Raw genomic sequence first — 26,917 nt, 5'->3', positions numbered from 1 at the left:
TGCATCCAAACGCACTTTAAGACTTGTAGTACGAGTGTGTGCGTGTGAGAGCATGTTATATGTTGGAACACAGCACAGCTTACTGATTTTAACATTGAGACAGTTGAGAAGGTAAATCTGTGACAGTCTAAATGCTGGTGGAAAACGTAGAGAAAAGACTCCAGACTTTGATTGTACTGTGTCAAATGTTATAATGGAAAGTATTTAAAAACATTTTCACTATAAAAAATGTAAAAAAAAAAAATGTGCGCGTCCCAACAATCAATGACTACATGTACCAGAATGCACCACGGCTGTCAGATTCAGCCGAGCACTGTTACTGCTGTACGGGCGAGGAGCACACTGACGTAGCTACGGACTGACTTTCTCAGTAAGTTGTTTATATTTCTTTTTAAACAACTATTGCGTATATGACCAAATGTCTTGTGCTTGGTAATGGCAGCATTTGTTGTGAAATTGTTCTGTTTCAACGTGTATGATTTGACGAAATTCTTACCCGGACTTGCTAGCCTAACGTTACATTAGCCTGATTAGCATCATCCGGGTAGCTAGCCAAACCGATGAGTCCTCAGTAAATACCTGGAAGTAACGTTACGTTAGCTATAGCTAGTAAACCTGCCCCCCGGCAAGTCACTGCTTCTTCAGCTGTGCAGACCTCTCGTGTTACTAACATTAACCTGTAGTCGCAATGATGGCTTCGTCGGAGAAAACGTTAACTCTTTGATTAACTAATAAATCAGTGACCGTCACCTTTCTCTTTGACGTTAACGTTACAGCGTTACTATTTATCGCTGTGTTTCTCCGTAAAGCAACGTCAGCAGTCAGTAGGATGTAACTTGCTGTAGCCCAGCTAGCTGTGAGTCCGTGAACGTCTCACTGCTCAGCGGTAACGCATGTCTTCCTGCTCTCTGTCACACGCAGCGTTCAGTGCTTCAAACATGGATCAAGACAACAATTTAGAGGTTTGTAATACTTAAAATCCTTGTGTTTTTGTTGGAGAAAGAAATAGAGAGATGGATGTTTTTTTCTGATGTTTTGCCAGATGTCCTGCTCACACTGGGGTAAGAGAGGACACACTGGACAGCTGTTTTAGTATGATGTAGTCCGTCTAAAAACACATATGTTATAGTTTTTCAACCATTGCAATTTTAACTTGCCCTGAGCAGTTACCTAATTATGTGCAATCAGCCGTCTTTCTCAAACTGGCTAGACTGGACAGAAATAATCTCTTCAACTTGCCCTAATGTAAACATGCCCTAAGATATTGTTTGCTGTTTTGATGTCTGAAAGGATGAGTCAGTCGGCCCATCAGAGGACCCTTCCGAAGAGGAACTGCCTTGTCTACCTCCAGGGCTCTGTAAGTTTTTTTTTTTTTTTTTTTTTTTTTAAGTGTACAGTGTATGCTGTACTTCATCAGAAAGATGGTGTTATACATTTTTAATTTTAAGTGACTGTTTGCCATATCATGTCTATGTTATTCAAAATGTCATATATTAGATAAAATATTTTAAAACAAATTAGTCTGAGACTAGATAGCTTATCAACCTGACCGTTCACGGCAGCAGCCTGTTCATTGTCATTTCTACTTTAAATAGTAAATGCGCATGAAACAATAATGAAACAAATGCTATCCGTGTACAAGAACAGACTTGCTACCTTTTTTTTTTTACTGAAGCAATGGTAGATTATCTTCACATAAAATAACACGCCATACTTTCAAAATGCAGTTTTTCCAGAAACACATACATGTCCTAATGGTTTTGATACTGTCTTGACTAATAATCTACTAGACTTTTTTTTTTTTTGTGCTTTTATGTATGTACTGTATATAAAAAGCTATTGTATACTATAGTTTCCTAAACAGCTGTAACTTAACTCTCTTCCATCATTAGCAGAGATGCTACTTGTGTTAAAAGAACTGGGATGGAAATTGCTCTAATTATAGCTAATGCTTTAAAGAAAAAATATAAAACTATACAAAATTGCTGGAAAATGAAAATATATCCTTTATATATCATATTAGTTACAGTAGGACATTCGTTCATTCATTCAACCTTTTATTTATACTCGAGAAATCCTCAAAACACTATAGTATCCTCTTGTAATATTCTTTCCCTTTTTAATATCCGTCTCTGTTGTTCCTGTGCAGCGGATGGTGAAGCAATGGAGCTGCTGTGGCAGCTAAGATCCCAGCGCCGGCAGGCGTCTCCTGAGCTCCCAGAGACAGTGAGCACTCTTACTGCCCCTGACGGCAGCATCCTATACCTGGTTGGCACTGCCCACTTCAGTGACAGCAGCAAAAAGGATGTGGCCACGGTGAGCCAATGAGAATTAACGACAAGATTTGCACAGTGCGCTGTGCCGCTTTACACTCTTTTAAAATGTGATATGCTGTGAATTGTCAGTAAAATAATGGAGTAACTCTGTGAATGTGGAGTAGCACCTTGAAGATTAGTTGGCTATATATACTGTAATTAGTTTGGCATTCCTCTTTTGCTAAGCATAACGTCTTCTTCTTTTTTCATATAGATTTTTTTTTTTTTTTTACTTCCTCCCTCACTGCTCATTTGCTATTTGTCTTTTTCTTACCCTGTTATGCTCTCTTATTCTGTCTCTGTCTGTTATGTATCTAACCATACCCACTTCTCTTTCTCTGCCTCACACAGACGATCCGCGCTGTGCAGCCAGATGTGGTGGTGGTGGAGTTGTGCCAGTACAGGGTGTCTATGTTGAAGATGGACGAGAGTACACTGCTGAGGGAAGCCAAAGACATCAACCTGGATAAGGTTCAGCAGGCCATCAAACAGGTCAGGCTTTCAGAATGAACCGTGGCAGTAGTGTGAAAAACAGCAAGGGCAGATAAAATGGAGAAAGGACTATATGCTCTGAATAAGGCAGTAATTGTGTTGTTTTGGAATTTGAACCCACTGTTATCCTATAATGGGAAGAAACTGAAGGGACTTTTTTTGTCTTCTTGGGTTATGTAAGTGCATAAAACTTAAGAACAGTGTTGTGCCTGAACGAGTTCATTGAACGATAGTTCATGAACTCGTTCATATGTTGGGCGAAAAATCCGCACTTGAAACCTGAAACGCACATTGAACTGAAGCAACATATGGAAAAAAAGAACTATGAACTAGTTCATTTTTGGGACTGTGAACTTAGTTCAACATTTTTAAGTATTAACTATGAACTGAACTAGTTCATTTTAAAATTTGTGAACTGAACTTTGAACTATTTCATGTAGAAAGTGAACTTTCCCAACACTGCTTAAGAATGTGTACTACTACTGTCAGTGTATTTAAAACCACCCACTTACATGTGAAGACCACCGAAGGCATATCTGGGTTTGTGTAAAAGCTTATTTTTGTCCCCTGCGTTTGTCAGAATGGGCTGATGTCTGGCCTCATGCAGATTCTCCTGCTCAAAGTTTCAGCTCACATCACAGAGCAACTGGGCATGGCTCCTGGAGGAGAGTTTAGGGAGGCCTTCAAAGAGGTGAAACATACACAATATATTTAAATGCACGTGTGTGTGTGTATATATAATAAAATAAAATTAAAACATTAGGTTTCAGTTTTTTGTGTTCATTTGATTCTTTAATTTTTTTCACACAGGCTGGCCGAGTGCCGTTCTGTAAATTTCACCTTGGGGACAGGCCGATCCCCGTGACGTTCAAGAGGGCCATTGCAGCTCTCAGTATGTGGCAGAAGGCCCGTCTGGCGTGGGGTCTCTGCTTTCTGTCAGACCCAATCAGGTATAAGCTCACCTTCGTCCCTTTTTGTCATACCACACAGTGTCGTCATCCTGTCTTTCTCAGTATCTATTATCAGACACTGCTGTTTAAGAAAGAAAGAACTGTACTGTACTATGTTTATATGTCCCGAGGTGATCCACATGATTATGAAGTTAAAATGTAAATGCTAGATATTGAAGAATTGTGAAATTTGGGGGAATTTTGTTACCAGTAGCAGATATTTTGCTATGAGCAGTTTTTGCCTGGAAGAAAATGCCTCCTAATTATATGTGTGAGCATCATGGCTTGCTGTTTATCGGTGTGTTCTGTGTAGAACTAGGGAACGTGCGCCCACCCACACACATTTTACAGAGTACATGCGACTCTGCCAATTTTTTTTTAACTGCCGATTGTCTGTGAAATCTGACTGGAAGCTTTCTGCATAAAGGGATTTGGGGTGGGGGGGGGATCATGCATACTGTATACAGCCCATCAAATGTTTACTTTGTTCCTCATTCTTTACTTTATACTGTTATCACCAAAATACTGTGTGAACAGCAAACCAAAAAGGTCTTCCCCTTCCTATGTTACCACCTGTGTTGGACTGTGTGTGTCCTGTTTTTAGTAAAGAGGACGTAGAGAAGTGCAAACAGAAGGACCTGCTGGAGCAAACCATGTCAGAGATGATCGGCGAGTTTCCTGCTCTTCACCAGACCATCGTGGCCGAAAGAGACATCTACCTCACGCACACGCTCCGCCAGGCTACACGCTGTGTGGAGGCCCCCCGGAATGCCCAGAGTGCGTATTACACTGTTCAATAAGCTAGCGATCCCATCGTTCTTAGTTGTAGATTTGTACCTCAGTACTCCGTTTTAGTAGCCTGACAAGCCAGACCCACATCAAGATGTTGGGTCTGGGAACTCACCATTGGCAGGGCTCAGTCCGAGGGGCGGGATAAACGGTTGTCTTTCAAATTCCCTCTGCACGCAATAGGATAGCGCTACAACCAACCAGAGCAACGAAGAAGGAAGAGAAGCTAGTTGATAGATTAAACTTTTGCCATATCCGGTCGGCAAAACTCCGAACACATCTTCCTTTTTTAAGAATGACTTCAGTGCCGTTCTTTGTTCTTTTCAAGAAGAAAAGCTTAACTCCAAGTCTTCCAGAAGACCTACCATTTTAGTACATAGTATTCTATGTTCTTTATAAGTATAAATATAAAATTCTGCTTTGTCAGTTCATTTAGTTGTTTTACATAAACATTGCTCATTAGAATTAAACATAACAATTGTTAGAATTGTACTTTTAGAATTTTTTTTAATTGGTTACAAAATTGTTGCGTAATTAACCGACCAGTAATGACAATGTGGTTTGAATGCTACAGAGACTGTTGATGGAAATGCGGAGTCATATTGTGTGTAAAAAGGGTGACATTTTTAACTTAATTGTTGCGTAATTAACCGACCAATAATGACAATGTGGTTTCAGTGCAACAGAGACTGTTGATGGAAATGCTGAGTCCTATTGTGTTTAAAAAAAAAAAAAAAAAAAAAAAAATAACTTTTTTAACTATACAGAAAGATTTTTTTTTTTTCACCGTTTTACTGAGCTTAAAAGCAAATTTTGCATCCATGATGAGACCACTTCAGCAACGCATTTGGTCTGGATGATTTCTGCATTGTCCAGAAGAGGAGAATGCAGACATTCATGACATGTCTGTCATTTATACTGAAATCTATCCCTAGTGTTTTGGATGAATACTTTTTCAGTCAAGATGAAAAACCTGTGGTTTCTTAAACAGTGATATAAATATAATAAGTGTTGATTGTTGATGCAACAGAAAATGTTTTATTTTTTTTTTTTTTTTTTTTTTTTTTTTTTTAAATATAAATATATAGAAGTGCCTGCTGTGGTAGTGGGAGTTGTAGGGATGGGTCACGTCCCTGGCATAGAAAGGAACTGGGAGAAGCAGCTCAACATAAATGAAATCATGAGGTAAGTTTGTTACATTACAGATATAGTAGAAACGGTCACTGTGTAACGCTTATCAGTTCAATTTTTTAAGCACAAACGGACATTAGGAAAAACAGAAAAATGGGTTCCTATATCCAATTTTTCATTTTTTTCCACCTTGACAAATTAAAAAATTGGATATTGAAACAGTTTTTCCAATTTTCTGTTTTTTCTTCAGAGGATCAGAAATTTAGAAAATTACAAAATTGCGTCTGGGCTCCAATTATTCAATAATGCAATGGTATTCTCTCCCTCGTTCCGCCTAGCTACCCCCCCCACACACACACACACTCGAAACCATCAGTTGCAAGCACCTCTGACCTCGAAGTCTATCAGTTTTTTTTTTTTTTTTTTTTTTGTCCATATGCAGTTAATGACCTGCATATTCCGCAAAGTAGAGGAAGAGAATATCATTGCAGTATTGAATTGAATAATTGGAGCTCAGATGCAATTTTGTAATTTTCTCAATTTTTGGATCCTCTGAATAAAAAACTGAAAATTGGAAAAACAGGTTAAAGATCCAATTTTTTAATTGGTCAAGGCGGAAAAAAAGAAAAGAAAAATTGGCTATTTGAACCCATTTTTCAGTTTTTCCAAATGTCCGTTTGTGCTTAGAAAATTGAACTGATAAGCGTTACACTGACCAGAAACATACTGTAACTGTGGCTTGACAATTCCACAGCTGCTCAATAGTGTCTGTCTGTCTGTCTGCTGTCTGTCTGTCTCTTCCTCAGTGTTGCGCCTCCCTCACGTTTTGGCTGGGTGTTGCGCACGGTCCTAAAGGGTGTTGTGATGGGAATGCTGGGATACGCCTGCTACCGTGTTGGAGGGAGTTTAGGTAGAACCCTGCTATCTTTACCTGCAGTCCAATCGTTACTGGAGACTGTGCGGCCACCCCCTGCTCTAAGCCAACCGGGACACGACCTTTGATTGATTTAAAACAATGCATTTTTCACCAGTGGCCTTAAAAACAGGGAGTGATGCTGGAGAAAAGGTTTCACCAGCCCACACTATGAACTAACAAGGACCTCCGGGGGTTGAGAGCCTCCCACCTCGTATTGATGTCCCTGTAGACGCAGCAGGGCCGTACTGCCAAAGAAACCACAACAGTACTCTTCGTTTTCTTTTATATTTTGTGCAAATTATGTATTTTGTAAGGTTAACAAATGCCAATAATTCCTTTTGAATCAATTTATCCCCAATATTGCTTTAAATGGCATGTTTTTTATTTGACATGTATCATTGGAATCCTCTCCAGTCACGTGCCCTGATATGACTGAGACATTTTCCGAGAGGAACACTTTTCTAATGCCGTCACCTTATTCCTTGCTCTCTTTTTTTGGTGCCAGCCAGCATTTTAGGTAATTGGCCCATTTAAAGTCCAGCACTTTATAAGATAACTGTACATGCAGCCTATGTAAGGGAAATATGAGTATACTATCAATACTCCTAAATCATAAATATAATCTTGGTGCATGGAGTGATCTTCATGGTGTGAGGTAAATGTCAAAAATGTCTGAATTGGAAGGCTGACCACCATTTTCCTAATTCTTGATCTTCTATTTGAAATGCACATTCTTGAAAACTCACAAAGACAATTATTTCCCATGTGTACGGCCCTGCCCACATCAACAGACAAGTGCCTCATATTGCAGTAGTAAGGGCTAATGGTGAACTGAATGGAATGGCAAAAATGTGTTATATGCATCTTACGTATACTACAACCATGCAATTTTCTAATAATCACTCTTTCTATAATTATATGATAGGCCTGTTTTATAAAATAGTGTTGCCCTAAAAATATGCCGTATAGTTTGTGTTGTCTTGGCTTCCGTTGATATGGCCCCTTCACTTCATTTTATGGTCAGTCATGCATCAGGACGGGATTAAATGTGCCTCAGGATGAGCAATGCATTTATCTTTGATTGTACCTCCAATATGAGGCACCCTCACATATTGGCTTTAACTTGCTCCATCAGTGAGTAAGGATTCATACTTGACACAAAAATATGCATCTTGTACAGAAAGACATCTCTTAAAAACCTCCGCACGGAGACGTTGTCATTCAGCGTGCCAGCTGTTGGTACTTTTTATGATATATGCATTATCACTTGCCAGTCTGATTGTAAAATGAAATTTAGATGAAAAAAAAAATTGTTTTGTTTCTCTCAAATGTGTTATTGAACTTGACTGTAATGATTTCTCAGTGGAATTCCCATCAATGGAAATCTGTTACGGACTTGTTTTGACTACTATGAAGGAAACATGACTTAGATTGGTCCGAGTTGGGAGGTAAAGCCTTACACTGCTATCACTGCTGCCTTTGACCCTCAGATTGCATCCTCTGCTGAGGCTATGTTACCACTACTGACATGTATCCATCATACAGAACATCTTATGGCACATAAAAAAAAAAAAAAAAAAAAAAAAAAAACTGTCACAATACATCCAACAGCCCCAACAAGGTATTTACATGGTTGCAAGGCTATAAACCAACATTGAATTCCAGGTATTTACAATCTTAATTTTAAGTGTTTTGTTTTTGTGTGTGCAGTACTGGAATTATTAGATAAAAGATGCATTAATAAGAGATATGAAAGGAGTTAATTTGCTGTCTTTAATTTCCAAAATGGTCCAATTAACTAATATGGGACTTGTTATTTAAAAACCTAATTAAACCACTTGCAAGTCATCCACACAGTCATCAGTTTTCTTGCTTTAGTAAGAGACAATGATATTGGGAACAGATGTAGCCATGCCTCTCAGTCCCTCAGCAGTAGAATACAGTCAACTTAAACGTTGTGTCTGTCTCCATCCAGCATAATTTCCAAAGGTTTGATCTCCCATTGTATGTTTAAGAATTGCCAAGTGAAAACTATGAATGCCTGTATTTGCTGTAAGATTTGTTTCCCCATACCTTTGTGTGGTATTGCCATTGTTAACAAACTAAACCTAAAATCCCTACTTCTGTAACGAATTATTAAAAGATTTTAAGTAAATGTAAACTATTTGCCTCAAAAATGTTGCTTCTTTTTGCTCAAACCCTGTTGCATTACATTAGCTGCTAAGATTTTTAATGCAACACAGTTTCCTATGGACCAGACTCCAGCCATTTTGTTTTATTAAAATAATGTATGTAAGTTAACGTATACTAGCTGTATATTTTGGATTCAAATAATGACGATAACGTTATTATCTCAACCTTGTTAAATTACTTGGACGTTGATTTTTGATGCCGAAATAGTTCCTACTTTACTGCGTGTTTCCGGACAATTAATTATGTAACACAGTCTGTCTCGCAAACATCCGCTGTAGTTTGCAGGATTATGAAAGCATGACTAGCGACTACGTTGTAACTGCGCCAGTGTGAATAGCCAGATGGCCTTGTTTGGATGGCTTATTTAGGACCTCGGCTGGGACGGTCACGAGTCTTTATCCCCGGTGTGTCCGCGTTCAGACTCCTCGGTACGCTCGGGATGGCTGACATGGGTCTGGCGGTGAGTCGTTCCCCGCTGGAGCGGCTCGACTTCGACAACGTCGCCCTCAAGAAACTTCCCCTGGACTCGTCCGAGGAGCCGGGACAGCGGCAGGTGAAGGGAGCGTGTTTCTCTCTGGTGAAGCCGCAGCCGCTGACCAAGCCTCGGTTCGTGGCCGTGTCCCACGAAGCCCTGGCGCTGCTGGGGCTCAGCGGAGAGGAGGTCATGAACGATCCGCTCGGGCCAGAGTATCTTAGCGGATCCAAAGTCATGCCCGGATCCGAGCCCGCAGCTCACTGCTACTGCGGCCACCAGTTCGGCCAGTTCGCCGGGCAGCTGGGCGACGGGGCAGCCTGCTACTTGGGGGAGGTGAAGGTGCCACCCGGCCAAGATCCCGAACTGCTGCGGGAAAACCCGAGCGGCCGGTGGGAGATTCAAGTGAAAGGAGCTGGATTGACTCCTTTTTCCAGGTACCGGTGGTTGTTGTTTTTTTTGAGTCAGTTTGTGTGTTAGCAATATTATTTTGCCTAAACTCTTTTTATGAAAAAAAAACAAACCGATGTGAACGAGGGTTGGGCAATATATCGATATTATATCGTGATATGAGACTAGATGTCGTGATATGACATAAGTGTTGTCTTTTCCTGGTTTTACAGGCTGCATTACAGTCAAGTGATGTACTTTTCTGAACTTACCAGACTGTTCTAGCAGTTCTATTATTTATTTTATTTTCCTCACTTAGACATTATGTCCACATTACTGATGATTATTTATCTAAAATCTAAGTGTGAAGGTATTTTGATAAAGCACCAATTGTCAACCCTAGAATATCGATATTGATGTATTTGGTCAAGAATATCGTGATATCTGATTGTCTCCCTATCGTCCAGCCCTAATGTGAACCAATGGGAAATGACCCTTGCTTTGTAAGCTATACAGATCATTTAAAAGAGCAGACGTGGTTGAAGAGTGTCAAATGAGTAGAGGGACTGTTTGACAATTTGTACACAGTTTAGATGTGGGTTGTCCGGCATAACTACCTGGATAATCAGAAAAATTTACCTTTTCTTTGTGACGCTCTATCTAGTCTGTCCTCCATAGAACAGCTGATGGGCGTAAGGTCCTGCGCTCCAGTATAAGAGAGTTCCTGTGCAGTGAGGTGATGTTCTTCCTGGGTGTTCCCACCACCAGAGCGGGCTCCGTGGTGACCTCGGACAGCAGGGTAATACGAGATGTGTACTACAGCGGGAACCCCCGGCATGAGAGGTGCTCTGTGGTCGTCCGAATTGCTCCCACCTTCCTCAGGCGAGTCCGTGCACACATTGTCCTCCCCCCACCCCCACCCCCGTTCATCTATGGTGGATGTCTGAGCTTCTCGAGACGCAAACGTAAGAGCTGTTTGTCTTAGTTCTGCGCTCTCTGAGCAGGTTTGGATCCTTTGAGATCTTCAAGCGCGCCGACGAGCACACGGGCCGCCAGGGTCCCAGCTACGGACGTGATGAGATCCGAGGTCAGATGCTGGATTATGTCATCGAGATGTTTTACCCTGAGATCCAGCAGAATCACCCAGACAGGGTGGAGAGGAACGTGGCTTTCTTCAAAGAGGTCAGGGCACACTCTCTCCCATGCAAATTTACACCATACAAATTTGAGCAAGGGAAATTGCACTCGAGTAGTGAATATAGGGCTAATATGTTTTCCAAGGTTTACTCAAAGTAAGTAGCCAATTCAAGACCTGACCTTGCAGTTTGGAGCCAAGAACATTTGGATCCTCTTATCCCGTTAAGCTGCTGTGGAGAGTTCAGGGACATGTGCTGAGTCACTGTGACATGCTCAATGTGAGATTAGGCATTAAACTCTGGATAGATACTTTTGACATTTTCCTCATCTAATTGGTAAGAAATAAAAGCTTTTTTTTTTTTTTTTTGGGAAATGCAGTACAATCCTCTAACACACACGTGTCAAACTCAAGGCCCGCGGGCCAAATCCGGCCCCTTGCAGAATATAATCCGGCCCGCATATCAATTTCGGTTCACAATAGATTTTGGCCCACCTATAGTTGTGCACCAAAAACACAGGAAAGTGTTTTTTTTTCACTGCAGTTACGCGACACTCAAAAGCAGAATTTGGCAGATTTGCTGACTTTAAGACTCAAAAATTCCATATTTATGCCGAAAGATTGTTGTAAAAAAATTTGCTTGATTTGCTACATTCTATGATGGCTAAGGAACATTTTTGCTGACTTATGTAGGGCTTTATGTAGACAAAAATGCAACAAAAAAAAAGTCAGAAAAGGTGACAAAAATGTGAAAATGTCAAAATAGTGAGGTGAAGTAATACAGTCAAAGATATTTGACATTTTCGATGAAACAAAAGCACGTGAATAAACTCTCTACGTCTGGCCCTCGGTGTGAATCTCTTTTTCCAGTGTGGCCCTCTGGGAAAATGAGTTTGACCCACCTGCTCTAACATTAGATCACTGTCTTCTCCCTGTTTGTAGGTGATGCGCCGCACGGCTCGACTCGTGGCTCTGTGGCAGTGTGTAGGTTTCTGCCATGGAGTCCTGAACACAGACAACATGAGCATCCTGGGACTCACGCTGGACTATGGTCCATACGGCTTCATGGACAGGTCAGACATTTGCATTTAGTTGGTCTGATCCTACAGTCATTCTGTTGGTCCTGTATGGTTCATGGTTATTTTAATAGTGGAGTCAAAAGAGCTTTCTCCTTTTGCTGCAGCATAGGGCTGTGCAATCAATCGAAATGTTAATCGCGATTACCATTTTGGCTCCTAACGATCACAAAAAACAGAGTACTTGAGAAAAACGATTATTTTGCACATGATGTTTTGCAGCTAAACTCTTCATTTTATCTTGTGTTCTGAATACAAATTAAAAATAAAAGTTCAAACGGCAAAGGTATTATGGGGAATTTCACAGTTCTAGGGGATTTCACTGTTGATCTGTTTAACTGTTTAATTTTTTTCAAGTTCGATAAATGCAACATGCAATGAGTGATCGTGTAAATCGGGATTTCATTGTTGACCAAAAATAATCGTGATGATGATTTTTTTCATAATCGAGCAGCCCTACTGCATCATCATCATCATCATCATCATCATCATCCAGGAGTCCGTTGCAATGATAGTGAAACCGTAATCATAATACATCTGTTGTCGTTGGTTTGAAGTCTCCATCACTCATCAGATTATAGAAAAACAACTTTCCTCATCCCTCTCAGGTTTGATCCAGATTTCATTTGCAATGCCTCCGACAACTCCGGCCGCTACTCCTACCAGGCCCAGCCAGCTATCTGCAGGTGGAACCTGGTGAAGCTGGCGGAGGCTCTCGCTCCAGAGCTGCCCCCCGACCGGGCTGAGAACGTCATGGACGAGTACCTGGACCTGTATAACGGCTTCTACCTGGAGAACATGAGGAAGAAGCTGGGCCTATTGAAGAAGGACGAGCCCGAGGACGAGATCCTGATCACCGAGTTGCTGCAGACCATGCACAACACAGGTGGGGGAGCAGGATATATTGCCTCGGATTAGAGTCTGATGAGAGAGCATTTCATCTAGTGAGTGGCAATGAGTTTAAAGGTGCCATCCATACATACAGTACCGCATATAAAAAGCTGCAATGCCAAATCAGGCCAGGGTCTTAAATTGAGGGGGCTCCTTGCCTACTTCCTACCCCCCTACTTCTGACTCCCTTGCATTTTTTAAACTTGGCCTTCCTTTTAATGTCAACTACACGCCTGTAAAGCTACACTATCACTGTGACAAAATCTGTCCGCAGACATACAAACCTCGCAAAAAGTGCTCAAAACCTCTGTGGTAGTTCCTGCCACACTTGGTGTCTCCAGGACCACATTTTGACACACACACACACACACACACACACACACAGACACACACACACAGTGCACCAACCTTGACACAGACACACAGTGCACCAACCTTGACCACATTTTTACAGACACACAGTGCACCAACCTTGCACCAGTAAATACCAGCCACGATGCTGCTAACCCTTTCTGTTCCCCTGCTGCAGGTGCTGACTTCACCAACACCTTCCGTAGCTTGAGTCAGATTTCCTGTCCCACTGAGGGAGAAAGTGAGGAAGAAGAGCAGCTTGTCAAGAAAGCCACAGACCTCCTGCTGGAGCAGTGTGCCTCCTCAGAGGAGCTCAAGGCTGCCAACAAACCCACTATGGATCCACGGTGAGCTAGCCATGCATGCTGCATATTTTACAAACCCGTTGTGTTTAGTCTATTTCATACCATCACAGAAAGGAAATGTAAATGAAAAATGTTTTTTTTTGAGTGTTGGGGAACAAAATGGTTAATGCAGCAGATACCTAAATCCTATTTTGCTGTGGATATTCATGTTTGCCACTAGATGAATCAGAATATTTTTGGTGACAGCCTGGACCTTGATGGAGAAAAGAAGTAAGATTGCCATTATATAATTGAGCACATTCACGCTCCCCAGAACATGCTATGTGCTCATGGCCTGTCTTTTAGCACCACGCTTGGGACTAAATTGGGATTTTTTTTTTTTTTTGCCTCTTTAGTGTAAAATTATAAGAAAAGCAAAATGATCAGTTAAATGTTCCAACTGTCCCAAACTTGTGTTTGGTGTGATGCACATTGCAGCCTCCAGGTGCCACTAGTGGGGCTTTACATTATTGGTCTTGTGTACATGTGTATGTGAATATCGATGTACCACAGTGCATCAGTTTGAGGGTTGTATAGAGTCTTGATTTATTTATTTTTTTGGTTAGTTTAGTGCAGCGGAAAACGTAAACACAACATTACCAAAACTGACATATCACAGTTTAAAGTTATTATGGAGAAAGTGTTAGCAAACAATTTTAATTTATATTATTCATTTTAATAATATAATATACTTTTTTTTTTTTTTTCTTCAGCTGACACAAGCGACATAAGCATTCATTTGGAGTTGTGATCCTGGTCTAATATACACTTTCCTTTTAGCTGTGTTTGGCATCATAAATAATATGAATAGGTGCAGCTTTAAAGATATAATATGTAACTTAAAATGTAAAAACGATGTTACATATTTTGTTGAGTTGTGTTCTTACATTATACCAAATGTTTCCAACCGAGTTCAAACCCAGAAAAAATCTTTAATTTGAATCGAGGACAGGGTCCGTGTCATTTTGTTTGCTGACACCTGTCAATGGCGTCATATCCCCATCCCGCATGCGTCAAGCGTTGTGGTTGTCTACCCGAAGCTGTCATAAATTGACTTTTATTTGAAATACTGTTGTGTACAACAATACCATGTGGAAGGATGCTAATTATGTCTGGTCTTTTTTTGGAAGCCATAGAGGGAACACTGTGTGATGTAAACATCAGATTAGAGAAATGAGAGTAACACAACTTTGTTTTGTGCAAGTCAAATTGTAGCCAGTGGAACAGAACCTACTAGTCAGGTTTTTGTTTTGTTCATCATGTTACCTCAGATTCCCCCATAGCGTACATAACAACAGTTAAAAACCTGGATTGCCTGCACTGGCAGCACTGGTTTGCTTTATCCAACATGCCAAAAAAAAGAAGATGATGACTGTGTGTTTTCTGTCTGCTGTTGACAGTGAGCTGGCGATGCTGCTCTCTATGGCTCAGAGCAACCCAGCGCTGTTCCAGATGATCTCAGACCGGACGACAATTGCAAGGCAGTTGGAGCGACTCAGCAAACTGAAAGACCTGATGGAGACCAGCCAGGAAGAGCTGAAAACCCAACAGGCGGAGGAGTGGGGCCGCTGGATCACGCGCTATAGGTGAGACTTAGGGGGAGGGGGGGATAATGGGCAGATAGATAGAGATATGTTAAGGAAATGATGGGAGAGAAAAAACAGCTGGCATGTGAAACAAGCGTAGAGGGTGGAGGAACTGCATGGACCGGATAAGAGATTTGTGGGTGGATGGTGATGGGTGGAAGTGTGACTGATGAAGGGGTCGGACGGAGAGAAAGAAGAGGAAGGGGGGGGGGGGGGGGGGGGGGGGGGGGGGGGGGGGGGGGGGGGTGGGGGGGGGTGGTGTTGAGTCTGACATTGCTCCGCTCTCCGACTGAGCCTTTTGTGTTACCACCGCGAGCAGGAAGCGTCTGGCCCGGGAGATGGAAGGCCATAGCGACGCGCAGGCCGCGCAGGAGGAGAGGGTGACGGTGATGGACAGCGCCAACCCTCGCGTGGTGCTCAGGAACTACATCGCCCAGAATGCAATTGAGGCCGCTGAGAATGGAGACTTCTCTGAGGTCAGGACTCAACCCTTTCGTACGCCCAAATGTCAATTTAATCAAAAAGTTACCAAACAAAACTCAATGTTTGCATTCAGAGTGATGGGTGGTGATGACGCATGCCTTTGGTGTGGGAGATCTGGGTTCAATTCCCACTGTGTCCCTGCGCAAGACACTTAACCCATAGTTGCTCCAGAGGCATGCGGCATTTGACATATATAGCAATTGTAAGTCGCTTTGGATAGAGGCGTCAGCTAAATGACGTGTAATGTAATTTCACAGTAGTGATACAAAGATTAGAATGCACCTAAGTTACACTTCCCTTTTGCTCTCTTCCGCTTCAGTTTTTCCGCTTTCACTTTGTTTACCAGCTCTCATTTCCCCTCTGTGCTGCAGGTCCAGCGAGTCCTCAAGGTTCTGGAGAAGCCCTTCTCTTCGCAGCCAGGTCTGGAGCTTCCTGCATGGGTGGGCGGAGGCCCGGCCACCGAACGGGGCGAGAGGGATGAAGGGGACGAGCAGCTGCGAGAGTCCACAGCCAGGAATCCTGTTCCCTATGACAGCAAGCCCCCAGCTTGGGCCCATGAAATCTGTGTCACATGATCTTCATAATAACTTCCTTGATTGTTCGCTTTCCTGCCTAAAATGATAAGAGAGTTGATTGTTTTTTTTAGTTCATATCTGTGCACCTTCTAGGTCTCTTCCACTCACTGTACCAACTCTCTGTTACTTTGGCGGGAAGCGTCAGGGAAGTTAGCACGAGGCACGTCACCCCATCGGCTACCTAGCTGATAACAAGGCAGACAGGGAGCGAGTTGAGCTTAGTGGTACCAATGCATCCAGATACAAATACGATGTGATGTCAGGTGAAAATCTTTTTACCGTATCTGAAATGTGCCAGGGAGCGGCTTTGAAGTGATTACTATCTTCCATTGTTTGACATTTCTGCTTAAAACGTTGTTACAGTGTGCTTTAACATCAGAAGTGACTCAATATGAGGCATTTGATAGATATTTTTAAGGGGGAATTCTTGTGGAGGCCGTTGAATGAAAGATATATATATTAAAAAAAAAAAAAAAGAAAAGATAACTGGCACATAACAAAAGAAACATCCAAATGACTTTACAAAGAAAGCCCTCAGCTCATTCCCTGCCTGCCTGGTGTTTGGCTAGCTATTAATGACGACTCAGACAATAAGTCCTACAGGGACCTGCCTGACTCCGACTAACTGTAAGGTGTCGCCTCAACATCTACCAAAGTGTGTGTGTGTGTGAGAGTGAGAGTGAGAGTGAGAGTGAGAGTGAGAGTGAGAGTGAGAGTGAGAGTGAGAGTGAGAGAGTGAGAGAGTGTGTTTGCACTTGATCCAATAAGCCGCAGTACATAAACACGCACAATATATTCTCCTATAACAGGAAACCTTGCCTTTTCTCTCTGTCATAGCATCACTACATAGGCTCCGAGCCACAAACATAACTTACCCCTTTTGTTACCTAACATGTTTAGCAAGCGTCAGAGTGAAACGACAGTTGATCCAGAGTTGAGCAAATGAAAAATGGGAACTGCATGTTCTGTTTAACTATTTTAGTCAGGTTGTGACCATGCAAACTTCGAAAGGGTTTGTAGATTGTGCCACAAATGTGATTCCATCATGAAAAAAAAAAAACATTCACCACCATTCATAAATATTTTTTTTTAACCAAATATTTTTTTTCGCAGATACATTCAGATTTGTTGTCAAAATTAGGCTGTTAAACTTTCACACACAAAGTGACAAATATGGACCATGACATTTGATTATGTTCCAGAGTTTTATTTTCCCCTCACTAAATATGAAACACATTGTTGATATGTTCCTCAGCTATAGCCTAATAAACTGAGCAGTCAATACACAATGTTTCCTCTTTATTTTGTGCCAGATAACTACCTACCTACCTACCAAAGCTGCCTTTTCATGTCATGAACTGAACTCCCCTCCACATTTCTCTTTCCATAAGATGTTTAATTGTTGATTAGTTAGATAGTAGACTGATCTTTAAACTGTTGGTGTAAATCTCATAAAAACCGAGCTGACAACCTGACTTATTGTCTGGTATTACTGTTAACACCACTGCTTCCTTGTTCTGTTGTCCTGGACGCGTGAATGACACCGTCTAATATTTCTGTAATCCAGTAGTTGTGTGTGTCTACAACCCAGGGCGTCAGTGCACTGTTCACGTCCCGGCACGTCTCAAACATTCCCTTAACCCTACTCATGCCCCAAACCCTGAGGAACATAGGGTTGGAGCTGCCATTTAAAGGACAGCGCGTATTGACAACTTTTCCTAATTGTGCGCACAACGCATTTCAAAGCAATGTTGTTAGCCCAGTCTCGTATTACTCGCATTCCATTCTCCTTTTCACCTTTAATTGTAGGCTCCTCTCAGGACTCGGGAGTGGCTTTGGTTGACCTCAGGGTGCGCCTGACACGCAGAGGCTGCGCAATGATCGAGGCTAGATAGTGCATAGGTAGGATCTGGGACAATGGGTGTGTAGCGACGCATGAGACAAAACAACCAAAGAAGGACCTCCCCTAGACTAGTTTTATTTTGTTTTGTTTTTTTAATAGAATAGGATGTCTAAGCGAGTCAGGCCCGGCTATTACCGCCAGGAAGTCAACAAAACCTCATGGGAAGTACCGGAGCGGTACCGGGAGCTGAAGCAGGTGGGGACCGGGGCGTACGGGACGGTGTGGTAAGTCAATTCTGCGAAACTGGGAGACGCTACATAACTCTGATCGTACGGCGAGTGTGTGTGCGTGCGTGCGTTTGTGTGTGTGTGTGTGTGTGTGTGTGTGTGTGGAGCACGGTAACAAAGAAAGGAACGGGACAGATGGTGCCATACAGGGCAGCAGCCGCACTGTGCCAGAGTCAAACAAAAGAAAGAAAAAAGGGTCTGCGCTCCGCTGAACACACGCTGCTTCACTTCCTGATTTGATGGAGACACTTGCACCTATACCTACGCTGTCACCACAGCCATCCTGTCGTCTTTAGTAACCCCCCCCCCCCCAGGAGGTTATTGAATTATGAAAAGCGCAGGCTGGATAATTCCGGGTGAAACAGCCTCGGTGAGCTCACACAAGTTTACCGATACGGTTTACAACAAATAAAAAAGCAGCTTCTCAAGCGCCATGTAGGCTAGGCTACTTCTGTGCGTCTCGCAGCGTGATGCGGTCCCTTTGTTATCAATGATTAACGGTGTCTGTGGGCGGATACCACACTGCCCTAGAGCCGAATCAGTGCAGCTTAATAACACATGATCAACTTTGAGAAATTGGGGTCGGATTCAAGCTGGAGATGGAGCCTCCTGCTACAGCTATATAACTGAGGGAAATGGATAGGCAGGGGTCTCTCTCTGTGTGTGTGTGTGTTCTCGTTTAACTATATTCGTGGGGTCCAAAGACAGGGAATACAGTATACTTGTGGGGTCCAGACAACTTTGTGGGGCCAAAATGCCGGACCCCACAACTTTAAAGGGCTGTTTGAGGGTTAAGACTTGGTTTTATGATTAGGGTTAGAATTAGGTAGGGTGAGGGAAGGGTTAAGGTTAGGCATTTAGTTGTGATGGTTAAGATTAGGATAAGGGGCCAGGGAATGCATTATGTCAATGACGGGTCCCCACAAAGATAGTGAAATGCACTGTGTGTGTGTGTGTGTGTGTGTGTGTGTGTGTGTGTGTGTGTGTGTGTGTGTGTGTGTGTGTGTGTGTGTGTGCATGTGCATGCCTGCGAGATAAGAGAATCTTCAGCCACTCAGATCAGAGGATGGGAGAGATGTCATTTTCTTTCCCCTGATCACAGTGAAAGTTCCTCGATTGGTTCATGATTTCCCCGTATTGTTCATGTTTCACACCAGCTAACGTTCGGTGGATTTATATGACATGTTTCATCTCTCACCCTCAGCTCAGCAGTGGACTCCAGAACAGGAACCAAAGTGGCAATCAAGAAGCTGTACAGACCTTTCCAGTCAGAGCTCTTCGCCAAGCGGGCCTACAGGGAGCTGAGGCTTCTCAAACACATGAAACATGAAAATGTGAGCGTCAGCATGAATCCGTAGTAGCCCTCAGGGCTGCAGGACTATTTCTTTTTACACCAGTGGAGAGAACATTAGAACATTCTTTGTTAAAAAAAATAAATAAAAAAAAATGTATAACGTATTGTATATTTCTGTCTTGTGCAGGTGATTGGCCTATACGATGTGTTTACTGCTGACCTCTCTCTGGACAGATTCCATGACTTGTAAGCTTTTGGCCAAATTATTTCAAAGTGGCATCCTGTTTGGGAAGTATCCCACTCATAATGTTTCCCTTCTTCCTCAAGTTATCTGGTGATGCCGTTCATGGGAACAGATCTGGGGAAGCTGATGAAGATGCAGAGGCTGTCAGAGGAGAAAATTCAGTATTTGGTTTATCAGATGCTCAAAGGGCTTAAGGTGGAGAGCTCTACCTTGATAGTACATTGTGGACAATTTATCTCTTTGCTACTTTTGAGTTTATTATAGCAAAAAGATCACGGTTTCATGGTATTGCGGCATTGCTATTATAGCTTTAAAATGTATTATTTTGAAATGTCCGTTGGACACAATGTATTTTATTTTAAACACACTGCACACTGGCAGGGGAGACGGATTTCTAAACTGCACTTTCTGTCCTTGAGGACTCAGCTCATACCGCAGGAACGGTATGACGGAAAAGTTTAGTGGTTTAGAAACCGTGACTTTTGGAAACCGCGCTATACCTTGAAACCGGTGACCGACCCATGCCTAGTTTATTTGTTTTGTTGATTAGATCCCTGTTATATTCTTTTATTGCAGTATATTCATTCTGCTGGTATCATCCACAGGGTAAGTTGTCTTTTATATATATATATATATATATATATACACATACATACACTGTAATATTTCCACCCTACAGTATGTGTGAGATAAAGATTGTGTTCACACATTGTTATATCTAGTTTTAAAAGGAGTTGGCGTTTCCTGCACAAATGTATGCCCTCCCCCATTTTATTACACTATTATGACTGGCTTTGAGTTTCCTCTTGCTTCTCATTTTTTTTAGGATCTCAAACCAGGAAATCTCGCCATCAACCAAGACTGTGAGCTCAAGGTACAGTTTACCTACACAAAACCATCACGCGTCTTCATTTTATGATGTTTCTGTTTATGGAGTTCAAGTTTAAAACGGACAGCTGTGTATTGTAACTAAGTACATTTATGGCCACTTTCTACTTCTACTCCACTACATTTCAGAGAGAGAAATATTGTACTTTTTACTCCACTACATTCATTTGTTACAGCTTTTGTTACTAGTGACTTTATAAGTTATGAGTTTTGCATACAAAACACATGTAGTTTATTAAATAAGATGTTTTATTATAAATCAAACTACCCAACAATATACAGGCCTACAATTCCAGCTGAAATGATTAGCCGATTAAACACTTAGTTGATTGACAGAACTGTTTTTAATCGTTTCCACTTTCTAAAAAAAATATGTTCTGTATGGAGTACTTTTACTTTTAATACTTTAAGTACATTTCCCTGTTCATTCTTGCATACTTTTACTTAAGTAAAATTTCCAATGCTTAATAGTTTTACAGTGTGGTATTAGTACTTTTACTTAGGTACAGTAAAGACAACAGTAACACAGGAAAATGAACTAATAAAAGATTGTGCAGGTGTGATCCCGTCGACCCATGCAACCTTTTGTTTTTCTGGGTCAAAATGAAAACTTAAAACTTATTTTCAACGTTTTGGTCGACTTTTCGACACTGTTGTTGCTTTTCTTGATGTTTTTATCACTTTCCCTGATGTTTTTGTCACTTTTCCTGTTTTTTTCCTACGTTTTTGAAGCTTTTTCTGACATTTCTGTCACCTTTTTCAACATTCTTTTATCAATTTATTTTCAAATGCTTTAAAATTGAATAAAACACCCACAATTCACTGAAAGTAGTGAACTGATCATTTATTTGACTTGTGAAGAGCGTTGTATGGAGCATCCATACAACAATTTGACAACAATTTGGTGTATGGAGCATCCATACAACAATTTGACAACAATTTGGTTGATAGAAACCCAAAACTTCCGATATAGAAATGTTTTGAAAATGGGTCAAATTTGACCCGAGGACAACAGGAGGGATAAGAAACCCTCCTAGGGGCTTATAGAAGGAATCTCACCTAAGGGAGAGAGGAATAATATAGATAATGAACAATGTCTTGGCCAATTCTACGTTTTTTGAAACGAGTCCCTAAAATCTTGTTGCCAGACCTGTAATCTCATTATGAGTCAAAATGTAAATGCTGCTGTGTCTAACTGGACTGTGTTTCATGTCGTGTTCTGTCAGATCCTGGACTTTGGTTTGGCGCGGCAGGCAGACAGCGAGATGACGGGGTATGTGGTGACTCGCTGGTACAGAGCCCCTGAGGTGATCCTGAGCTGGATGCACTACACTCAGACGGGTAATGAAGAGCTAATTAAAGAAAAAAAACACACACACTGTCACCTTTCACCAACGTGTCCTGTTCAGTGCTCCCCCCCATATCCTCACGTTATGTTACGATGCAGCATAGTTATGTCAGTGCTCAGGGCTTCTGCTCCAGCTCGTGAGTTACTCCATTTCCCAGGATGACGTTTTCAACATCTAGTGAACAGGCACAGGCTTGTCGCTTTTTTTTTCTCGAACATGTCTTGTGGTTTGCAGTGCATTCTGGTCTGTTGAAGCTACAGTCAGTCGAGGCATTAGTATTTATTCCTCTTGTAGTGTTGGGGTGTAAATAGTTACATGTAAGGTAGGTAGGTAGTCAGGTAAGGTATTATACTAAACTAAAAAACTATAATCCGTTACAGTTACTGGGGGAAAAAATGCGTAATTAAATTACAGTTATGTATGAAAATGTTCATGATTACATTGGGGGTTACATCTAATTATTTTCTATAAAACCCAGTTCTGACCAAAGATTCCAGACGAGACAAAATCGTTTTAGAACGTTGCAGGAAAAGTTGCAGTGTTCTAACCCTTAAACATTTGAAAATGGTTAACATTTGAAAACTTTTATTAGACATTTATTAAAGTAATGGCATGTAATAAGTTACATTACTTTGATAAAGTCATTGAAATAGTTACACCACTATTACATTTTGTAATGGGTAACTTGTAATCGGTAACCTTTACATTTCCAAAGTAACCTTCCCAACACTAATGATTATGAATAGTGAGTCTAGAAAGTAGCTAAAACTTCATTGTAAAAATAATTATTAAATTATTAAAAAACATCTTTGTTCGTTTAAACTAGATTGTAATAATAGATATTTCCCACTAGGTGGTGATCTCTTAACACTTTACTTTATATTGCAGGTGCTTTGTTAGGGAATGCGTGCATTTTTTGCTTCTGATCGCTGGCCCACAATGTTTTGCAAAATCCTCGGGATGCTAACAGAAAGTCTGAAATGTGCTGCGTTCTGTTTCTTTCTCAGTGGACATTTGGTCTGTGGGCTGCATCATGGCAGAGATGCTGCAAGGAAAACCTCTTTTTAAAGGCAGAGACCGTATCCTTTTACCTCACTGAACCTTTTCCGCTGTGACGAGTTACATGGAGGAATATTTGTTTTGCCGAATCAATGTAAAAATTCACAATTTTACCTCTTAAATGATTTGAAAGAATTATCCTGACTGATCACATTTGACCCTTGACCCCTGTTCCTCAGACCTCGATCAGCTGACTGAGATCATGAAGCTCACGGGAACACCAACTCAGGAATTTGTATCAAAACTACAATCTGAGGATGTGAGTCCGCAACATGCAGCACATACAGGAACTTAAACGAATTTTAGGAATTGGAAACACAATTGAGCAAAATCAGTGGTTTTGTGCTGCATCAAATGCGTTCATTTCTTCTCTTAGGCCAAAGGCTACATCAAAAGCCTTCCAAAAGTGGAAAAGAAAGACCTTCAGAAGGTGTTTTCCACAACTAATCCACAAGGTAGGATGTGCGCAGCCTTTTAATTTGATCCAATTTCAGTCTGACAGTCAAGCTGTGATATGACTTACTGTTTCCATTTTTGTTCTCAGCCGTGTCTGTGCTGGAGCGCATGCTATTGCTGGATCCAGAGAGCAGAGTAACCGCTGCAGATGCTCTCATGCTGCCTTACTTCACTGAGTTCAGAGAGCCAGAGGAGGAGACGGAAGCACAGCCGTACGACCACTCGCTAGACAACACAGACCAGACCCTGGACCAGTGGAAACGTAAGAAGGAGCTGTTAGACTGATGGAGGGTGAAGTGGAAAAGATATTCAGATTGAAGATTTATTTATACGGAGTGTCTATTTGCACCCCCTACCTGTAAAAAAAAAAAAATATCATGGGCCACGCAAGTGTATGTATTAGCGTCTCTCTGTGTGCGAAATATTGGACACTGCAACAATAATATTCCAAAAAGGTGTAATACATGAGTAGTATGGATAACTGTGTGTACATATATGCCAAGGTACTGTAAATGCACAGGGGTAAAAATAGCATACATTGATATTTGTACCAGACGGGGTATTAATAGAACACATTGCTGTGTGCACCAGGGGTGCAAATAGCATACACTGCTAATTGTACCAGGGGTGCAAATAGCCTCACCCTTATTTATAAAGACAATGCACATTAATCAACATTTCAGTATATATGCGCCAGTGTTAGTCAGTTGGCTAATTTTCAGCTGTAGTCCTAGTTACCTAGAAAGCATGTTTTTATGGTGGGAGGAAACCCACGCAAACACGGGGAGATCATGCAAACTCCACACAGAAAGGGATCGAACTCCGCCCAGCCTGAGGATCTGCAGTGCCTACTTTGCGGCGAGGCAGCAGTGCTAACCAGTGAGCCACTGTGCCGCCATATATGAGATGTTATGTTTTAATGATCTGTTCTTTGCTTCTGTCTATAGGTCACACCTTCACAGAGATCTTGACCTTTAAACCAGTCGTGCCGGAGTCCAAAGAGACCGCACTGTAGGGAGACAAGGAGTCGGCTATGCAGCGTGGGACCGGAACAAACTTACATGTCTCTTTTTAATCTTGGTCTCAACTGGAAGAACTCTTTGATCACAAGGCTTAATGAATGCCTGTGAATCCAGTTCCCAATTCTCTTAGACGTGCAAGCTGCCACGTTTTGGATTTCTAGTAGCTTGCTTCCTGACGTTAGTATCAGACCTTTTCAGCATGTCCTACAGTGCTGAGCATGCTCGCTCAGCTGCTGTAAGTCAGGTAATAATATTCTTTGATACGTAACTAAGTTATCAAGGAATCATGGGTTGCTTTTCTTGAGTTATTAGTCCAGTTTCAGTTTCACTTCAGTGGTACACATAAGTTGTAGGATTTTTTGTCTTTTTTTTTTTAAAGTTCAAATCAAGACATTTCACATTTTACTTATAGAGAAAAGAAATATTGTAGTCAAACTAAATCTGAAATTCTTGACTGATCCGGGTGAAATTTGTTGTCTAAAAGGGATGCTTCGCTTGAGTCATTTGTATCAGTAAAAACATAATTTAAAGGCGATAGATCCAGGAAAATGCTGCAATGAAACGAAATGTAAAATAATGAGAATGACTTCAATTGATGTACTGTGTGTTGTTTTGTGAAGTAGCTTCCCCTTCCGTGACTACGTGTCCTTAAAAGACATTTGATTGGAATTGTTGGGACGTGCGCGTGTTCGAATGTGCGTCTGTGTGTAGTCTAAACGTCTGCTCTGACCTCATAATTCCTCCCAGTGGCCTTAAGATCACGACACAACAAAAACACTGCTGAGCTGCCAATCATACAAAATCCATCCCAGCAGGTCGTGCACAAACATTCACGTTTGAATTTCATACCAAAAACAAACTTACATCCCATTAGCTTGTTTTTTTGGAAACAAAGAAAAGAACAAAACACATTGTCTATGCTGATTTGTGAATTGATGTTTCTAACACTACTTGTGCTTTTTTATCATTAAAGATTGTCTTTGAAAATTGTGAGTGTGTTTTTTTTGTTTTTTTTGGGGGAGGGTTCTCCCAGCCATACCTGTTTAGTGTTAAAGGTGCTCTTTGGATGCTTTTATATAGACCTTAGTGGTCCCCTAATACTGCCTAATAGCCACTGGGGGACCATAGGCGGGCTGGGCGAACTTATATTAATGTTAAAAAAAAACTCATAAAGTGAAATGTTCACGCCATGTGACCTTTAAAGGTGCTTTGGTAGGATTGTGAAGATTCAGGACTTAGCCAAAGAATTTGAACATTGACAACTTCTCAGTCCCTCCCCCCTTTCCGCTAAAGCCCAAAAAGGTCTCCTAAGCCCCTCCCCCACAAGGGAGAATGAATGCTTGTGCATGAGCAGTAATTAGACACCTCCCCCCTTTTGCCCTGATTGGTGCATCTTAACAGGGAGCAGAGTTCCCCTTTAAATGACAATATTATTTTCATATTAATATCCAATTCATTGTCTAGCCATTAAAGAAGATAGGGACATTTTACTATTGTGTTGCTCTTTTAAACTAACACTAGATGGCAGCATGTAAGCAAGCCATGACCAGGCTGCATCTGCAGCTCCTGAGATATTAATGTTGATCTGTCCGCCTTTGTGGTCTAAGACTGAAATATCTTGACAAATATTGGATGGATTTCCATGAAATTTGCTACAGATACTCTGAGGCACCAGCTGATGAATCCCAATAACGTCCTCTGACATTTTATCTAGCGCCACCAGCAGATTTTTTGATTTCAGTGAAATATTTCATAATCTAGCTGTCTGGTTTGGCATCAAATTTGTTCCAAAAAAGCCAGGTTCTTGTACTAATGTGTCCTAACTTTGGGTTAGCCTCAGACCTCTCCTCTGACGCCATCCTCAGGTCAAAATTTAAGTCTGTCCAATACTTTGGTTTATGTCAAAACGCCTCCAAAACTGATGACATTCCCAATGGTAATCAGCAAAGAAGTTAATTTCCCACCCTGATTCCCATCAGCCTCAGTAGTGTACTTTGCGTTGAATCCTAACTAGCAAATGTTAGCATGCTAACACGCTAAACATAGAAGGTAAACACAGTCAACATTGCATCTAACAACATCAGCATGCTAGTATGCTGACATGAGTTTTTAGCTCAACGAACGAACCACAGTCCCTGAGCCCATTCTTGTTATTCTCTTCTGGAAGATTAAAACTGTCACAGTAGCTGTTGCAGTGATTCATTGCACTGCCAAGCTTATTTTTTTGTATTTAATATGATTGATGACTTCAAGTAACAGACGTTTACACATTCTTGCAGAATGCCTGTTTGCTTTTAGATTCTGCTCATTCCTCCACATACACTCTCTATTGCTTGGTGTTGAATTTAACGAGCTTGTCTTGAGTGATCTCCAGTTCCTTGACTCC

The 26,917-nt window shown here is 41.5% G+C and overlaps 3 protein-coding genes across 3 annotated transcripts; all 3 read left to right on the top strand.

Annotated features, from left to right (window-relative positions):
• Positions 1–288: 288 nt before the first annotated feature.
• trabd (TraB domain containing) lies at positions 289–8,754 on the top strand. Its single transcript, XM_028584609.1, has 10 exons — positions 289–370; positions 922–962; positions 1,291–1,357; positions 2,150–2,316; positions 2,667–2,807; positions 3,388–3,498; positions 3,618–3,757; positions 4,362–4,534; positions 5,635–5,731; positions 6,484–8,754. Exons 2-10 carry the CDS (start codon positions 939–941, stop codon positions 6,677–6,679), a joined length of 1,116 nt encoding a protein of 371 aa, XP_028440410.1. The 5' UTR covers positions 289–370; positions 922–938; the 3' UTR covers positions 6,680–8,754.
• Positions 8,755–8,935: 181 nt separating this feature from the next.
• selenoo1 (selenoprotein O1) lies at positions 8,936–17,378 on the top strand. The gene is made up of 9 exons (XM_028584608.1): positions 8,936–9,695; positions 10,327–10,530; positions 10,653–10,830; positions 11,726–11,856; positions 12,468–12,745; positions 13,280–13,448; positions 14,846–15,031; positions 15,351–15,507; positions 15,886–17,378. Exons 1-9 carry the CDS (start codon positions 9,142–9,144, stop codon positions 16,096–16,098), a joined length of 2,070 nt encoding a protein of 689 aa, XP_028440409.1. The 5' UTR covers positions 8,936–9,141; the 3' UTR covers positions 16,099–17,378.
• A 358-nt stretch (positions 17,379–17,736) lies between these two features.
• On the top strand, positions 17,737–25,518 carry mapk12a (mitogen-activated protein kinase 12a). Its single transcript, XM_028584622.1, has 12 exons — positions 17,737–18,216; positions 19,424–19,553; positions 19,701–19,759; positions 19,841–19,952; positions 20,334–20,363; positions 20,584–20,631; positions 21,872–21,986; positions 23,002–23,073; positions 23,233–23,312; positions 23,430–23,508; positions 23,598–23,771; positions 24,457–25,518. The coding sequence occupies exons 1-12, from the start codon at positions 18,098–18,100 to the stop codon at positions 24,522–24,524; spliced, it is 1,086 nt and encodes a 361-aa protein (XP_028440423.1). The 5' UTR covers positions 17,737–18,097; the 3' UTR covers positions 24,525–25,518.
• Positions 25,519–26,917: the final 1,399 nt, after the last annotated feature.

Source organism: Perca flavescens, chromosome 8 (assembly GCF_004354835.1).
Source record: "Perca flavescens isolate YP-PL-M2 chromosome 8, PFLA_1.0, whole genome shotgun sequence".
In the NCBI taxonomy this organism is placed as follows: Eukaryota; Metazoa; Chordata; class Actinopteri; order Perciformes; family Percidae; genus Perca; species Perca flavescens.
The sequence above is the reverse complement of the archived record's forward strand: the minus strand, read 5'-3'. Positions and strand labels throughout refer to the sequence as shown.